The sequence below is a fragment of the Mchenga conophoros genome, linkage group LG16, assembly GCF_057382185.1.
Source record: "Mchenga conophoros isolate Kocher_MC1m ecotype Shallow Benthic linkage group LG16, M_conophoros_male_GT1.1, whole genome shotgun sequence".
NCBI classification, from domain to species: Eukaryota; Metazoa; Chordata; class Actinopteri; order Cichliformes; family Cichlidae; genus Mchenga; species Mchenga conophoros.
This window is the reverse complement of record NC_140541.1, coordinates 24,266,484-24,285,823: the sequence shown is the minus strand read 5'-3', so window position 1 is coordinate 24,285,823 and position 19,340 is coordinate 24,266,484. Positions and strand designations below refer to the sequence as shown.

At 37.4% G+C, this 19,340-nt stretch overlaps 1 protein-coding gene across 1 annotated transcript in view; it reads right to left on the bottom strand.

Annotated features, from left to right (window-relative positions):
* The window catches only part of kcnh7b (potassium channel, voltage gated eag related subfamily H, member 7b), a 43,247-nt gene that overhangs the window by 10,310 nt on the left and 13,597 nt on the right, over window positions 1-19,340 (bottom strand). Inside the window, exons 4-11 of the mRNA XM_085250495.1 lie at window positions 15,034-15,474; window positions 14,039-14,250; window positions 9,722-10,147; window positions 4,778-5,177; window positions 4,326-4,525; window positions 2,538-2,790; window positions 297-511; window positions 72-159 (exon numbers count right to left, since the gene is read on the bottom strand). Of these exons, the coding sequence (XP_085106621.1) occupies window positions 72-159; window positions 297-511; window positions 2,538-2,790; window positions 4,326-4,525; window positions 4,778-5,177; window positions 9,722-10,147; window positions 14,039-14,250; window positions 15,034-15,474 (2,235 nt within the window). The remainder of the gene's footprint in view (window positions 1-71; window positions 160-296; window positions 512-2,537; window positions 2,791-4,325; window positions 4,526-4,777; window positions 5,178-9,721; window positions 10,148-14,038; window positions 14,251-15,033; window positions 15,475-19,340) is intronic.

The window sequence follows — 19,340 nt, the reverse complement described above, 5'->3', positions numbered from 1 at the left end:
ATAATAACAAAGAAAAAAATTTGCAGCCACAAAGCATGCTTGACAAGGTTCTCCTGTATGTTTCTACTGACCTTTAGACAGATCTGCTGTGAAAGAGATTCTTCTTTTCACATTTTTATTTCCCTCACCATCTGAATCACTTTCTTTGACACTACAGGGCTGCAAAATTAAAATGCTTCAATCAGAAAATGTGTCAGTTACCAAGAATAAACAAAAAAACATAATTTAGGCAAATTACAATATGAATACTTGTTATCAAAACACCCATTAAACACATAGGTCCAAAATGTTCTTACATTATCTGCCTTGGTGGAGTCATCTCTCAGGTTGAAAGTAAGCTCCAGGTTGTTGAAGAAGTGATCTGCAAACTCCGGGTACATGTCTAGCACCTCCAGCAAATCTTCTCGCTGAATGGTGCTCAGGTCACAGTAACTCAGAGCCCGCACATCAGCGTTAGACTTTCCAGGCTTGGCATAGAGATGGATCATTTCTCCAAATATGTCATTTTTACCTGGAGGTGACAAACACACAAACAACAGGTAATCTTGACAGTTTTAGTGGGAAGATGTAAAAATGCTGACTTGAGCTACAGTGAGTTCCAAAAAAAGGCATGACGCAGGCATAAATCTCTGCTGCGATTACAATAGGAATTTATTTATCACTCTGATTTCACTAAGGGGCGCAGAGGTGTTTGTTTTTGTGGATAATCAAAATCAGACAGCCTCTAATTTCTGTGTAGATCGTCTCCCAGGGCCGGCACATCAGTTGTCTTTCTATCTTTGATCCATTATTTATGTTGAGGAGTAACTACTAACATGCAGCAGCTTTGATGCGATGGGTAAAGGAGGGCTTGATTGCAATTGACACACTTTACTTGTGCACTTCAAAGGCAATTTTTGCACTGATTTTGGCTATCACATAATTAAGCCAGCTCTTCAGTGAACTTGCAAAAAGTGAAAAAACCAAAAAAATCTACGGTAAGCTTAGCTTTTAGTCTGGAGAATAAAAGAGCTTCCTTTGCAGAAATAAGGGCCCATTTTCCAAAGGACGAGAGGCCTGGTTTAAAGGGCATCATGAAAAATCCCTTTGTTGGTGTGGGGGGTTCACTAAATGCCAACAGTGTAAGCAGGGGTTCAGAAGAAAGAGATATGATATGCTGGCTGCCAGTGTGCCTTTCACAGCATGCACCGGACACCTTTCGGCCACAGAGGAAAGCCTCACACAGACTGGTGTGTCTCTCCCCCGCACACAAACACAGAGCTCTCCCCACAACGATTGATTAGGATAAGAGATTAATTCCTCACCTGTAGAACAATGCTAATCGCCTTGCTGGAGTCATGATCATTACAAGAGAAAAATACTTTAACACCATGGGCTGACCATTGCCATGTTAGAGGTTGGTATAGTTCCCCATGTGAGAATAAACTATGGCGATGGAGCATTATAATTATGCTTGAGTGGCTTTTCCACGATAATCACTAATAACACGTTTTGTGTGATGCAGCAACCGTTGCGAAGCTGAAACCTCATTCTTTCAGGTGCAGCTTTAGTGAGAATTAATCTCATGAATAATGAATAAAATCTAATCCAGGCCCGGTCTGGAGTGCATGAATGAAGTTTACCCATGAAGAAAAAATAAATAGACATTTTTCCAGTATTGGTATTTTAACATTGATGCATCAAGCTCAGTATCAATACATAAAGAATGAAAAATATAGCTTCAAATTTAGAGCTGCTAGTTGTTTTAGCCAAATCTCCTTTTTACTGACATTATTTTAATACTCTCTATTTTGCAGCTTTAACTCATTTCCCAGTGCTGTCAAAAAAGTGGCACCATTTTCACTGCGTTCTTTGAAACTGCCAGACAACCTTCCATGAGGCCACTTAATAGAAATGCCAGAGTGTCAAACCTGTCACACAAACACCCCAGAACACTCACAGAAAACGAAATGTGAAAACCCACATGAAGGCACATTTTATTTTGAATTTTCTGATGCTAAATACGCCAAGGTCCAGAACATCTGTGCACATTGAATTCACATGTGGGTACTAGAATGTTTCTTGTACAGTATGTGCTTCCTCTCTGACTATATAAACAAAAGGTAAATCTTAAAGATCTTTTTACAAAATCAACAATAAGCTCAAAACAGTATGAGACTAAATTAGACCTGCCTAAAGTTTTAGTTAGCTTGGTGCTGACATTTAACACACAGTCAGCTGAGCGATCTAAATACAACAGGGAGGTGACATTGACTATTACAGTTCATCACATTTCCAGGTGGAGGCAGAGGATTTTATGTGTAGCAGAGACTGACATTATATGCACAAAACTCCTGATAGACATTGGCAAAATGTCAAACAGCACAAAAGAGTTTACTCTGGGTATAAAAAATTTCCATACAGGACTTAAATTTAAAAGCTCTTAATCAACTGAGCACCATCCACCCAACCTACTTATTGTAATTGAGACAAAATATCAAATAAACACTAGATGTTAGTACACATCAGTAAAATGATCAACAAGGGGTTGTATTTACCCAGGATAGCTACCACAATGTCATCTTTCAAGATCTCAATAGAACCACGCGACAGAAAATAGAGAGCAGTGAGCACATCACCACCGTGGACCAGAGTGTCTCCGGGAGGCACATGAGCGGAATTGAAGCGCATGGCCAAGGCCCTCAAGCATCCTTTGGTGGCTCCTTGAAAAGCTTTGCAGTTGTCCAGAAGACAACTGTTGAGGTGAAGGCAGATGTCTGCCTGTAGGCACTCGGGAAACCCTTTTAACACCTAAGATGCGGAGAAAAAACAGTAAATAAAGTGCTCAAAACATTTGTTTGATATCCTTACAGAGATGTGTTTCAGAGATAATTGTGACCACATCATCAGATCAGTTTGTCAAGCTTTGTTCTCTCAGATACAAAAGAACACAAGTTCGAAAAAAAAAGCACTTTCAAAAGAACTTTGTATAGAGGTGGCCTCTAAACTTGTGAGTTTTTAAAGAAAACAAAGCAGCCATACACTTGAGGTGGGCTGACAAATACTAGTATTTTGCAAAGGATGGCACTAAAAGGATACTCTCCCCTGTTGATTTTAAGAATTTAATTAATAGCATAAACACAGGCATGCAAGGAAATGTGAAGTACATGCAGGCTTGAATGGATGCTGCCATTACAGAGAAAGGAGAGCATAAGACATATGAAGATATTATGCATATTTTTCAAAAGAAATAGGCTGTCATGACATTGAAATGATTAATATGAATAAACTACACTATAAGCTGAACCGGTAACAAAGCAGATCAGAATCAAAAGTGTGCTATGCGTTTGCATCTACACCTGTTAATCTAGTGTAGTTATGCACTGAATTCATACTCTGATATATAGAATGTACTGAGTGAGTCCATCAAACACTACGTTTACATAACTTACTAAAGCTGAGATAAAACAAAAGTTGTTTTTTAAAAAATATTGTTGGTTTTTGTTTTATAGCACTAAATCACTGAACAAGAATAATGTAAAGCAAACTTTAGACATTACAATAGTAGAGATGTGGTAAGTATTCAGAAAATTACCAGGAGCTAATTCATGGGAATGTAATGGTTCACAAAAAATATAACATTTGCCTTTTTTTTTTCTTAAATAAAGGATTTATTTAACCGTCATTTTCAAAAATGTACCTGGGAATAGACGTCTACTGGTAAACTTGTACTATTACAATCTCAAATGTGAAAAAAAATCTTTGTATGTCTCTAAGTTTAATGTCTTCATTTTATTATATTACTTCCTTCCTCATCATCACAGTATCTGTTGGATTTCCTCACACATGTCCAATTAGCCAGTCGGTCACTTTGGTATGTACAGCACCAGTTGTCTACCTCCCATTTATCAGAATGTTTTTGTATTATGCTGTTAATCTTCCAAGGCATTCCCTTCTCGCCTGTCCCCAGTTAGATTTATTTGCTACAATGCCTGACCTTCAGTGTCTGACCTTAACTTTGATTAGAGACTATCATGTTGAACTTCAGTCTACCTCGTGTGTCCTGCATCTGGGTCTTCTAACCCACAGTCTGTAGACAGCATAATGAGGTTCTTATTTTAAACAGTGATCAGACAGAAACCCATTTTAAAAATTTAAAGAAATTAAATATGTACCTCCTGCTCTTACCAATGAAGAGATGTTAATCCAATTGAAAAGCAGACAAGGGAGAGAAAAAAAGCTCTTTTAGTAGCATGTATTTATATTGTCATCAGTGCAATCACTTGTTTTGTTGGATATCCATATCCATTACAGGGACAGGTGGATGAGTGACTTCAGTTATTTACCGTATTCATATCAATGCCATTAGTGTAGGTCCATGAGTGCTGGAAGTACTCTTCCAGCCTTTGCCTCAGAGGGTTGGGAATTTGATGAAAACGGATGAATTCCTTGACCCGTAACATTTGAGCATGATAGCGGGCCGTACCCGAGTAGAGCCTCTGGATGATGGCAGAAACATTTCCAAAAATGCTGGCATACATCAGGGCTGAAATAAAAAAAAGCAATGAGTGAAGAGAAGGTACTGTTTTTACTACAGTCAGCATATTTACTGCTGTTACCCATGAAGACACAGGTAATTTGATAAAATGTCAACACATTCTGCTTAAAACATATACAATGTTTTGTGAAGGACCTGGAAAAAAGATAGATTTTTGCTCAAAACCCATTCAAGTGATAACAAAAAGAATGAAATAATGGTAAATTGAAATACAACCTGAAAAGCATATAAAATACTCACAGCCAATCAGCATGACACATATAGAAAAGACCTTCTCTGAGTTGGTGTTGGGGGAAACATTTCCAAAGCCCACACTGGTCAGACTGCTGAATGTGAAGTAAAGTGCTGTGACATACTTGTCCTTGATAGAGGGACCAGAGTTAGGATCACTGTAGTTGTATCGCTTTCCAATTGACACGCCCAGATTGTCTAGCCAGCCAATCCTGTGTTCCAAGTAAGGCTTCTCCACATTGCCAATGGCATACCATATACAGGCTAACCAGTGGGCGATAAGGGCAAAGATGCACATGAGCAACATTAGGACTGCAGCTCCGTATTCAGAGTAGCGATCCAGCTTCCTGGCTACACGCACCAATCGCAGAAGCCTTGCTGTCTTCAGCAGGCCAATGAGAGTGGTAGTCTAAAACAAAAATACAATAAGGAAGATTATTAGTAATAGCAACAGTAGTTTGGATGCCAGATCAACGGTTTTAGATATTGCTTCATCATGCTAAAAGATCTGACATGTTATCTACTACTTATCTACTAAACTTGTCTGCATGTGTATTTCCTTTATATTATCAACAAGTCTAAAGCTGTGGGCCAGTTTCACAGTCACTTCACAAACTAATGAGCTTCCTTGAAAGAAAAAACTGGATAAGACACCCCAGAGCTCTTTGGTCAAAGGCAAATTAAGTGAGAAGTAAGGACACCAGCAGCCCATAGATAAATCTTCATTTGTTCAATCCTGAACACAGAGGCACACTCATTTAATGGGTCCCTGGGAGCTGTGTAGCTGCTATGTGTCAATAAGAAATGTGTTAACAACTGTAACTGCAATTCCTATTAAAAGGACCATTTGTTTACCTGACAATTACAGAAGAAAAAGTCCAACAAGAAACAATGACACTTCGTTCATAATCACTTCTTTATATCGTTTACCATTAGTTATCTAAAGGTAAATGAACAAAATTCCACATCATTCTTCTATAAATATTTCAGAATTTCTCTATCTTTTATCAAAATGTTGACAGTCATTGCAGCACAGGTTTACCATTGGTGTAATTTTGGAGGAAATAGGACCGCCACAGTAGTTTCTAACTGAGACTTTAAACTTAAAAAGGGGTTCGATATCTCCCCATCACTGATTTATAATATTAACAAAAATGTACTTTAAAATATTTTCTCACAAAGCAGAAGGAAAAGGTAATATCTTGCATTTCTGCAAACTTCAAATACAGCAGCTTCAGTTTCAATCTGTTATAGTAACCACTCATGGCAGTTTTGAGGCATTTTTGGTAGATTAAGAACACTGAATGAGGGTAAGCTACAATATCTAATTATTGTATATATACAATAACTTATTGTACGTGAGACGCTATACACTATAGCCATATTGTATGTGGCCATAGCGTAAAATAAATGACATTTATTTTTTTACATGCCAAATACTTTATGAGGAATAATGGCATGCACATTTAAAGTTTCTTAGCCCCAGATGCACGTATTTCCTGTTAGCCAGAGATGGGCAGTAACAAACACATACTATACTTAAGTAGAATTTTTATGTATCTATAATACATACCTTTTAACAAATATCTACTTTCTACTACTTCTACTACTACTTTAGGCTTAAACCATTTGAGGGGAGTTATTTCTTGCCACAGCATGCCTTCAAACACCAAACTAATTTGAATCTAAATGGAGGGAACAATAACATATAAAACACAACCTTATTGGTGTATCCCCCACTTGCGCTTATCATACACAAAGAGTTGAAAGAGCCAAAAAACACATAATTTATGCATCATTAATATCACTACACCTAGACGTTAAAGTCAGCCAGAAGCATTGAAGGTGCAGATATCTGTAAGTTGAAGTTACTGTTCTTCCGGATCTATTGCTACACAGCAAGCACAAAGCCAATCACTTCTTTCTTTTTTTGTTTTACATGGCAGCTAATTTCAAAAGCCACATTTCTAGCAGTTAAACAAATATATCGTACACAATGTGTTGCTGAAATTATGATTTTCATTTGCTTTTTAAAGGTTGCTTCATATACTAGTTGTTTTAAATCAGGCAACACTGGCTACTTAAAACAGTCCATTTTAAAACAATGCAGTATGTTGGACCAATGCAAAGCAGCTATAGTGTTCATGGTTAACATCAAGTGTAGCAGACAAATTTAAGGTGATGATGCTGATCAGATTCACTCATTGAATTCTGTCTTTACACTAGATTTATGCTGTTTGGGGTGGGAAATCAGTCAGAGATAGAGCATGTAACCCCAGCTTAAATCTTGTCAAATTGAGTTGGCTAAATCCACAAAGAGCAGCAGCACAGGTCAGTTCATCACAGCCTGTTCACAAAATCTACTGAAGCTCACAACAACAATTATTGTGACTTATTTGTGATTCTTTCCCCCACACTGCTCCACTATAAGTGATCTTAGGGTTCCCATACCAGTTGAATTCCACTTTAACCCTTGATTATCCTCATTTTCCTGTGTGGACGCAAACTGCAATGAAGATAGACAGATGAACTAGAACTGAAATAAAGCCTTCATTCATATCATTGTATTGGTATTATTTTATCATAATATTAATATGACATGAGCTTCAGTTAGCTTTGCGTATAGCAGCTGGTAGAGGAGCAGCTATTTTTTTAATATAATACCTCTTTACTTTAGAGCCTCCACTTTTTTGCTGTTACTTGAGCAACAAAGTTGAATCACTACTTTGTGTACTTCTACGTAATGAATATGTCTACTTTTATCACCTCTACTGTCAGCTATTTTATGATTGTTATTCTTGGCATGTACCAAAATGGTTTCTTGTGAAACACTTATGGGGCATTGGCTATGGGTTAACTAAATTTGTGTCTCTGTGGCCTGTATTTGTTGAATTCAAATCATCCTTTTCTAACCAACACTAGGACAGAACCATTAATTTGCCTTAAAGTATTGTAGCAATTGGTGATCATTTTCTCATTCCCTGTCTACACTCTCTTGTTCAATCTCTCCAGTTAAGTCAAGAATTTCTTGGCTGTGCTTTAATTAAAAGTCTGAATGTCAGTCAGATTTAGACAAGGTGTTTAAAGTCAGAAATAATATCACAGGGCCAGTTTTACACTGATAAATCTGAACAGAGATATATACAGAAAAGCCAACACACAAAAAGGGCAGCAAGAGAAAATCAGAGCATCACCGGTCCAGAAAGAAGGAAAAGAAGACTCAGGGAGGAATTTGAACCTCATATCCAAGTGTGATGTAAGGCTGAATGTAATGTTAATGTAAATATATAGGCAGCTCCACAAAGATTTTTTTTGAAGCTTAAAGCACTTAGATGTTTTAAAATGATAGCCTGTGCTTGTCACACTGACTCAAAATTTATTGTCGAAAACATTGCAAATCTATGCTACAGTTTACTTTTTTATGTTTTATTTACTTACTTAAAACTCACTTTCCACTTACAAAGTCCCTTTTCCCCTTAAGTATGTTAGATCTTCATTAAATCTAAAGTCCTAAACTGATTTAAAATGTGAGGCTTATGTTTGCGTATAATTGCAGTGTGATGGTAAATGAACATTAGTCTCCTTCTCAACCGCTAACAGCGCCTGTTTTACTGATAGATGTGATTCATCCAAAAAGAAAAAAAAACAGACAACTGAAACGTAATCAAAGTGAACTGAATGAAATCACAGCATTAACTGTACCTTCACAGGTAGCTGGGTTTTATGGTTACACAGGGCTACACAGCCTCATCACTCTGTCATTCTACTAATCTCTATCAGAAACAACATTTACAGGTTCAAGTCAGGACAAAGCAACCAAATTCACAATGAAACTGCTGGACACTGGACAGTAGTTTATATAATAAACGTTCTCAAAACATTCAGTTTTTCATATTGCCCAGTTTTGCATGATAACTTTCCCAATATGTTCAATACTATGGTAAAACGAAGTTGTTTTTAAAGCAAACAGACACTGAAATCTATTTCACATATTTTTCCTACTCTAATCAAAAGGTTTACTTAAGCGATTGTAGGTTAAAACCGTCTTATTAAGCTGCTAAATTGAATGAGCCTTGTGAAAAACCATCTGCCACTGTCTCGGCTGGTTTTGTTTTCTGAATGAGAATGCTGCTGAGCGGGAATTTTCATGTTCAATCTGACATAAACATCAAGATGGAAAGCTATAAATAGAAGTCATGCAAGCACATGTTCTCACTGTATAACTCTATCTATCTATTTATAGAACAGGAGTCAATTGGTTTTTCATTTTTGGCAAAAGTGGAAGTTAAGTAAACATAGTCACATACTCGTAGTGAGGATGTGCTTTAGTTTCAAATCATGGTCTCGTTTTGTTTGTCACTGTCTGATGAGTGAAAAAGATGTCCATGTTCTTTTTGATTTGTTGTCATTTACTGAACTGACTCAGCAGCAGCCGCATTGATGGAAAAGATTATTATGGTTTACTGTATAATCAGGAGCTTTCCGGGTGTAATGGAGTGTCTACAAAGCACGATAAAGCCCTGAAGTGGATCCAGAGCCTTAGGGGACATATCCTACCAACAAACAAGCCAGCAGTCCTGGCAGCCAGCCTACCAATGGACATCTCACATTTGCATGTAAGCTGTGCACACAGCCCTGTTGGCCTGCTCCTCACATAAATGCATCATTGATTGCCATTTGGTAAGCCATTAATCCGTGTAAATGGATTCTAGAATGAGGACCATTCAAAAAAAGGGAAAAAAAAAGAAGAAAGAAAGAATGAAAGGAAAAAAACATGCAATTTAAAGTAATCTCTATGAAGCCAAAATATTCAGGCTTTAAGTAGTGGAACAGGGGCAAGTACAACAGTCCAAGCATCCCTGGGGTGATGTGCAGTAAAGCTCCCTGGGAGAAAAAAACAACTAGCTGAAAAAAAACTAAATACATGTACAACATTAACAAAAGATTACATACCTCATCTGATCCTGAGCCAAATATTAGAAGATCAAACGGAATTGCTGCCACCATGTCTATAAGGAACCATCCTTTAAAATAATGGATTGCTATCTTGGCTGGGTGGCTGACCACTTCCTCGTTTTGGTTTACATAAGTTGTCCTGAAGTTTATGAGGATGTCAATGATGAACATGATGTCCACAATTAAATCTACTACATTGAGAGGGTTGCAGGAGTATCCGCATTCTCGTCTCTTCTGCTCCTCTTGGTCATTGAGAAGAAAAGCAGCTGAGTACGGAGTGAGGATCGCCGTGTAGATGACCAGCAGCAGGATCAGCCAGTCCCAGACGGCTTTGAATGGGCTGTAGTGAAGGATCGTGAATTTGTCAATGCGAGGTGTTTGGAGTTTGTACTCTGGCAGCACATCTGCTCCGAGGGACAGGACCTGCAGGAATGGTGAGAGAGGGTCAGAAGAGCTACAAAAATCACTTGATTACATCGCTGTCAATTTTTATTTTGGGTCAACCTCTTAGAATAATTGATAATATTACAAGCTATAGGTTTTAAGCTTATGGTGCTTTTTTGGTATAAAACAATATATTTTAAATCTATAATTTGATTAAACACAGTTTCCCATTTCATATATCAAATTCCACGGGTCATTTAATCAGCTCACAGACTTTAAGGAATGAATTGATAACAACTGTGACACCCAATGTGTCCTCTACAGTCAAACCGAGTTAGTCAAAGATAGCCATTATGACAAGTGGATTGCCTCTGACCTGGCACTATAAATAAATGTTACTACCACTTGTTCTCCATTTGCAGAAGGTACATTGAATTACTCTTGGAAAAAGCACTTGATAGACTGAAGAAAAGTAAAGTCTGCATACATTTTAACTGATAGATATGAATTTACTATGCAATGTGGTACCCAAATATTTGTTTTAATTTCCCCAGATGAATGAGCTCTGGTTAGATGGTAAATTATTCAATGTGTCACGGTCTGCAGAGGCAGGTCGTGCGGTGGTGTGTGTAATGGACCCAGGAGCGTACACAAGTGAGTAGACGGGAGTGAGTTTAACAGAAAGCGAGCCTTTAATATGACTGAAGACCAGGAATACAAACACAGCAGGGATAGCGTGGCTAAACTATAACTAAACTGGGAAAACTAATACTGTGACAAACTAAGAGAACTCTGAGACGAAGATGATCACAAAAGACTGATCGTGAAAACATGGGGGTGAGAACACAGACGACGCGACACAGACTGTACGAAACACAGAGACTAAATACACATGAGGGAAGATCAGGGGAAGTGGATGCACACGGGGAACACAGGTGACACTGATAATCATAACAAGACACGGCAGGAGTGAACGTAACACTGATGGGAGATGGGCAAAGTAAAGCAGGAAGTACACAGAGGTTCAAACAGGAGGAGAGAGAGCACGGGGAGAACGCAGACATAACGGGCTGGGGAAAACATAGAATAAAGCACAAAGAGAGACGAGGGCTCATAAATACACAGAGGGGCACACAGGGGGTAAGAGTCACGAAGGGAAAACACATAAGGAACAACGTAACAGATCAACCCAGGAAGCATGGCCTAAATAAAGAACAAAATACAAAAATACATGAAAACTAAGAATACTGGGCCCACATGGCCCAGGACCATGACACAATGTGGTCAGGAAAGCAAAGCCGTTCTCTGTTTCTGGCTTCACAATGTGCGACAGACTAGCAGAAAGGGCTCTCTTATGGCAGAAAATGGTGTACGATTGAGGATGAGGGCAATGGGTCTTTCTATTCTTTTCAGCACATTCCCTTATCTTCAGCACATGAATTATAGATTTCCCCATGCTAGCAGTCAGGAAGCAGATGCAGCGTTCACATCTCTGCAGTGTCTTCAAACTCCAAACTAAAATCAGCAGGGAGGGAGAACATTTAATCACGATGATGGTTCTTTTTCATTTATAGATGAGAAAGCTGTGGTGAAAGAAGTTTAAATATAAAGTTTCTCAGCTTTTCTTTTGCTTGGTTACTGGGCCCCAAAGCATTTTATAGTGTCCTACACAGAGTTCTTAATTTACTGAAATATCCCAAAACAAAACACATTTTGTTATTTATCAGAATAACTGCAACGTTATCCCTAAAGTATACTTTGTTTGGTAGTGTGCACCTGCATGCGAACAAAAATGTCTAATCAGCCAATCACACAGCAGGAGCTCAATACATTCAAGCATATAGACAAGGTCAAGATGCCATGCTGCATTCCAAACAAAGCATGAGAATTGGGAAGAAATGGGTTTTAAGTGATTCTGAATGTGGCATGGTTGTTGGAGGCATACACACTATTTCAGAATCTGCTTCTCTACTGGGATTTTCCCACACAACCATCTCTAGGGTTTACAGAGAATGGCTAGTAAAAGAGAATATATCCAATCCAGCAGTTGATGTGCAAAGGCCGAGATGAAAGGCCAGACTGACAGACCGACAGAAAGACAGTAAATCAACTAACCATGTGTTTTTACCAAGGTATGTAGAAGAAGCACTTGGTATAAACAACAAAAACCATGGATCCACACTGCCTTGTATCACCATTTCAGGCTGGTGGTAATGGGGGATATGTTCTCTTCAGCCTGCTAGAGTATTGTTGCTGACCCTGTCCATACCTTTATGACTACAGTGTACATATCTTTCAGTGGCTGCTTCTATCCATAAAATACACCATGCCACAACTCTCGGATCCTTTCAAACTGGTTTATTGAACATGAAAAACACGACTAGACTCAAATGGCTTCCACAGTCACCAGATTGCAATCCAAAAGAGCACCTTTGTGATGCTATCAAGTCAGGATGGACCAAAATCTATTCTGAAGGCAAAATGGGCGGGGTCATACTAGTAAGGTGTTCATAAAAAAGTGGCCAGCAAGTAAACATTTTACGTTTTTCCCCTCACTTAATTTTATGAAACATTGTTTTTTTTATTAGTTTAAAAATAAAACCGCAATGAATATTGACATGTCTAGCTAGCCCTAGAACCCCTGTTTGTTCAAGTGTTAAGAACATCCACTTGTGACTTGTAAACATAATGAATTAATAGGTTCTATAGGGAGTCAGTGAAATGTTCTTCTTGTTGTTCTGAAACAGAAATAGATGTTTTTTCTCTGATATTGCCACTAAGTTTGCTTCAAGATGAAAGTACTTTCATCACTCGGGACATGTACTGGTATCCTGGGTGGTTTAGGGCTCAGGTGAATATTCAACTTGAATAGTGATATTATAGCAAGAAGGAATGAAAAGAGCTATCAGAATAAATACACTTGTACTCTTGCCCTCGTGCAACTGTGTCCATGGTTCCCAGAGGTGCACTCCAAAGATGCACACATGTACAGATGTAAGACTTGAAACAAAACAGAATTGCAAAACTGGAACTTATCACCAGAATAACTGTAAACTAAAACAAAACATACATTTTTGTCTTAGACTTAGGGATTGAGACTCCTCTAACTCCATTCACTTGTATTTTGACAGCAAGTTATTTGTCAAAATAGGCAATACTAATGTTTCATTTTTCAGCTTATTGTACTAGATATTCAATAAAATCATCGAGTCATTCCAAATCAATACATAGAGTAAACCTACAAAATTAGCAGCATGTTTGTTTGCATGAAGAAAGTGTAGCTGGGCTGGAAAATAATTCCTAGACTGAATATCTGTTTCAACTCCTGGCACTACTCCTCTATTAATGTGGATGGGCAGTAGCCATATGTTATCTCTGCAGCATGATAGACTGTCAGCTGTTTGTTAGCGTCTCCAAAAGTAAGGCTTGTATTGTTTTCATCTTTTGAGTCTATCTGTCATCATGGGAAAAATGGGGAAGAGAAAACTACTGCAAAAATGATTTTGACCACTTTGGTATACACTTCTCTGGTTCAATGCCTCTCTATGTAAAAGTCTTGCTATCTCAGTTGAGTTGAGAAAAATTTAGATGATATTTAGTTATTGGCATTGCGGCTGGTGCGATCTGATTGCAACATGATTTCTTCTTTAATATAATGAGCTGTCAGTGAATCATATCTCATCATCTTCATGGAGGCATCCAATTTCAGAACTACATTTGAAATGATTAGTGCACTGGCAAGCTTCCCATCCATCCCTCTCAGTGACGTTCTTTGAAATAGAGAACCAAGGATATGTGTGGAAAGGTGGATGGATGGATGGATTTCTAAGAGTTGGACCCAGGTCAGAGAAATGGTAGCTGAGAGAGTTTTGCAAGTCAAACAATAACAGATGCTTCAATGTAAAAATAAATTGGAATTTTCAGACTCACCTGTGTGACCTTTTCTGTTACATTGTGAGTTCTTTCTTTAACCTTTGGTGCTATGATGGGTTTCTCACTTGTTGGTGGAGAGTGGGTCTTCTTCTCTGTCCCCTCTGAGAAGTTGAGTGCAATCAGGGGGATCTTGTTGATAGTGCTATATTTGTTGATGTTTGAATCAGAGGTAGAGCCAAGAAGGCTGGACTTCACGTGGTTGAAAGGGCCTAGTGTTCAAGAGCAAATGGCAGCCACATTAGTAACCTTGGCAAGATGTAGAGGTTAACACAGTATTTGGTGGGTTTTTTTGTTGTTGAATAAATATTAAGAAATTACCTGCTTCACCCTGATTAAACAAGAAAATTTTTAATCTCCTGTCCATTTTTAGGTATTATGGCAATATAACCATAATAAGCTGAGCTTTGTATACTGTAAATCTATTTCTAGCCAGAGAGAATAACAGCCTCATTTACTGTACATGCACATCACCATTGACTAATGTAATCTTACATCAACTGATAGTGGAGGAACTACTGGGAATTTTTAGTATTTTTTCACCCAAGAAAAAATGTGCTACAACACATCTAACGTGCTTTTAGAGCTGCGGTTGGCTGTGAATTAAAGCCTACTAGGAATCGGGGGGGAAACTGATTTATTCATACACAAGCCTTTAAATTACATATGCCTAAAAAGCAATGTTTTCACCTTCTGTTTTTCTCATAGCTATACACGGATTGAGACAAATTATTTAAAAGCAATGCTATTATCTACGATTTTACAGATGTTAAGATTACATTGTGACAAAATGACGACATCTGTCTCAATCATTAGTTTACAATCATTTCAGTGCAGTAAGCCCATATAACCTATTGATATATTGATCAGACTTTACTTATCATAATAGAGTTAAAACATGAGCAGCCAATTGTAAGGTGTTGGCTGGGCCAATATATTAATACGACATAACACAGACAGAAGCTACAAGTTATAGAGCGTAGTGTAGCACATACCTTCATTTGTATGGCGATCCCTGAATAAGTTTTTTGAATTGGAACTATAGCCTTCAATTTCATGAACGGATGAGGCCCTTCTCATGCTGCTGATGCTGCCTCTGGGGAAGGTATTTGACAGGGAGGTAGAGGACTGGTGTGGCTCCGAATGGTAGAGTTTCTCCCAGGGGAGTTTAGGGGATGAATGGTCAAGTGGTTCAGGACCGATGCTAGCCTGGGAGGAGTGGTGGCTTGAGCCTATGAGGGCATGTGTGTCATTGGCCTCAATGGGACTGCAAATGCTCTTGGTGGGTGATGGGAAACTCTCCAGGGCCACTGAGTCCTCATCCTCTTTGGGCAAGTCCACCATCACAGCATCTGGGTCCTCTTGCGGAAGAGATTGCTTGTTGGTATTCATCAGGCTCAAAGCAGCCTGGCGGAAACGGAAGAATCTACTCCTCCCTAAAAATAGAAAGGACATTGAGAGAAGACCTCAATGTACAGCACAGTAATATGTATATCTATAAATATATTTAATAGCCCCAGGAGCATGTCTGATATTGTTTTCCATTGTGAGTTTTCTATTGTGTATGTGTCATCATTGACTGATTGCTGTAGTGCTGGTGATTTTTTTTTTGTGTTCCTTATGTGTTCTAGTCCTTAATGTGTAATAAACCTTTATTTTGGTTGATTTATATATGAACCTTCCAGAATATAATAAACAGGTTTCTTTTTGTTGCAAATATCTGTCTTTGTGTCCTGCACTCATCTCCTAAGTCCCCAGTACTGCAGCAGTCTGTTGTTGTTATTTGGTGCATCCTGCATATCTTTGAAGGATTACAGTCGAATACATCTATCCATTGTGCCTAAGGAAAATGGTATTTTACTCTAATGGTTTCAGTTGAATTAGGTATAGTGAAACAAAGTAACATTATCCATAGTTTATTCTGTTTTGTTGTATTGTTAATATTCACATAACATGCATTCTATGAAAACTGTCTCCTTGAATGGTTTTTGATATCTTGGTATCTTTCCACTCTAGTCTCTACATACAAATGACAAATTATCTTTATAACTTTTATAAATGTCTGTAAAAACAAACAAACAAGACAAAAAAAAAAAAAGAAGTAAATTTACTATTCTCTGAATTAGATTTTAACTTGAGTCTTTCCTTTGGTGCATAAATGCTAGTATGAAAGAAAGCAGAATGAATGAATAAAAAACTTAATTCAAGGTTTAAAAAGAGAAACAGAAAAATAACAATTCTTTGTTTAATCACAGAGTGAATCTCATTACAACAAAATTCAGTAACAGTGACATTAGGGGGCTGTTTCATAAGCACAAAAATCAAGGACAGCTACACACATCAGTCTTAAGGACATGCCTGTACTCATTCAGTAGGCTTCATCAGTTCTATTGATTTAGGCAGTTTCCAAACCTTTTAAACTGAGTGTACTGACTTTACTCACTTTGATGTCACATGACATTAAGTAAGGTCACAGTATTAATAAAGTTATCATAGGGGTCTAGTATGGTGTGCTGTTAAGGAGTGTTATATAGGCTGAAATGTTTACCACAATGATGCTGCAAATTACTGACAACATATGATGCAGTTCACCTTCCTCAGTTTTTATTTTTATGGATGCTCCATGTCGCCAGTCTCGAATTGGACTGCAGATCATTGTTGTTGTGCTAATGTTTGCTTTGGTTATTAGGTTGGAAAGATCCTACTCACTTCCTTTGACACGCTATCCTTTTATAGACTACCTGTGATGTTACATTAAATTTCTACTCCTCTGGCCCGTGTGCTGTGCTGGATATATTTTTTACTATCATGCTGCTATATTGACAAAAGCTTTTTAAAGCTTTTATGAAAAATGATTAAAGGACTGGGTCTATAAAAAAATGTCTTATCACTTATCAGCCAGGCACTATCCACTACCTTTAAGTAGAAATAATGAAAAAATGGTATGCAAAATCAATCAAAGACATACCCATATGGCATATTTACATGCCTTATTGTTGGATAAATGCATAAAAAGATGATTTTGTAGGCTGGACTTTTTTACATGTCTTGAAATGCTGTATAGTTATTTTAAACTATACATTACATTAAACTTTTCATTTAGTCCCTAAATACAGTAAGCTTGACTTCATAAACAATCATTAATATAATATTAGTACTGTAAGGATCACAATTTATAGATATCAAAAAGGATATCTACAAATTGTGTAAGTCTAGCATATCATATCATATCATATCATATCATATCATATCATATCATATCATATCATATCATATCATATCATATCATATCATATCAAGTGTATTCAGTATTCATTAATTAGTTGTTGTGAAATCAAAATGATACAATTCTTTTATAGGTTTTTATTAGTGCATAAATGCTGACATCATAATAAGATAAGTCACTTTAGGGGCTTAATGTGTACCTGTGTGCAAAGTTAGATTGCTTACCTTCTGAATATGTGGGAGGAATTTTCAGTCAGACAGTGTATTATATTATTGTGTATCATAGTAAGAGGATTTAAAAAAATATCTATTTTAGCATATTTATGACACTATGATAGTGTGGCTTACAAGGACATCCCTATGTGTATAATTGAGCTGTATTCATTTGGCAGCATGCACAACATTTCAAGAGATATTTTTTAGTTGGTTCTCTTCTTTAAATTTGCACCTTCTCTCATTTGCTGCGTTCCTCTCACTGAATCTGTCATACCTGCTCCAGCTAACCACGTCAAGGTTTGATGGCCATAAAAAAGAACAAATCTTTTTTCAGAAAATTACAGCTACAAAATTTAAAACAGTTTTTAAAGGAAAAAAAATGTAACCTACTAAAGCAATTGGTTTTAATTTGAAGCAATTGAAAATATAGCCTATAAGATTTGAAAGGTAATTACCAAAATTATGATTTATTAAGACACCTTAAATCTATCTATGTGGATTAAAGGTCTTGTACAATTAGAATTACCTTGCCTTTCTAGTATTATGGCTTGGATGCAAGTGTAAACATGCAAAAGGCTACATCAAAGACTAATGTCCTCAAATAAAAGTCCGGTGTCCTTTAGACATACAGTATGAGATTGACATTTGGATTAAAGCAACATTGGCAATCATATTAGCAAAGTACTGGACTGTTGTTGGTTGAAAAAAATCTGGCTGAGCCTGGATTTATGTTTGATTTTCCAGGACTCTACGCTATGTTCGAGAGCTGTGGACAATATTCCAGAGAATAACACTGCAGTTACAAGAGGCCAACATCAGACTCATTCCCAGAGTGCAGATATGAGCAAGCATGAACATTTAGAATTGAGTTAAAAGTTCATAGATTCAGAGTTTCAGAAAAAAGCTCATAAAGTCTCTATTATCAGAAGTCGTAAAAATTATGTATTCATAGAGTGCTATAATAACCGATTTTTTGTTAAGTCGCTGACTGAAAACACAATTTCCATTTTATGCAGCAAGAGTCTGGTTTGCATAACACAGTATAAGTGTACCATCTCTGGCTTTAGGCCTTAACAGTTGAATTTAGTGGAGGATACCTTTTAGATAGCAGCTTGAGGCGAGAGGGATTACTCTCTGCCAAGCTCCGTACAGTACTAGTTGACACCTGCTGGCCTATAACCAGCTGTCAGCACCAGATGATAATTAACACCCCTGTATAACGAAAATCACCTTTCAGAGACTGTTATATTAAATCACAGGAATAGGCATGGTGGAAATTTTCTCCAAGGCTCTTTCTATTTTGAAATCAGTGACGTTATTTCTCAGCCAATGGTACGTGTCTGCCACTGCGCTTTAAATGCCCGATAACCTAAAACTAATTTCATCAGTAAGCATTTCTTTTTTTCTATCTTCTATACTTATGACGTGAATCTTATTAAATACATATTCATTTAGAGAAATAATACTTTTAGCAATATCTGAACATAATACATTCCAATAGCCAGCAGATTCAGTTCAAAATGACTAGCATCAGTTTTTAAAACTCATTTCAACCAAGCAACTAGAATAAAATTACACTTTAATGCACTGCTATTACTTAAGAGCTGCTCAAAGAGAAAAATAAATAATACTACTATCATATATAAAGTGAAAGTGTGCATGAAGTCAAGAGTCATTGTCTCTGACTCTCCTAATCTTATGTCACATCATATGTTTATCTGTCTAATTTACCCACAGGTTTCCTCTGCTGAAGCACAGTCACAAGCAATCAAGTCTGACTAACAATGCTGGCAACAAACAAAAGAGACATACACACGTGCACATGCACACTTAAATACACACAGCACAGCACAAGATGAAT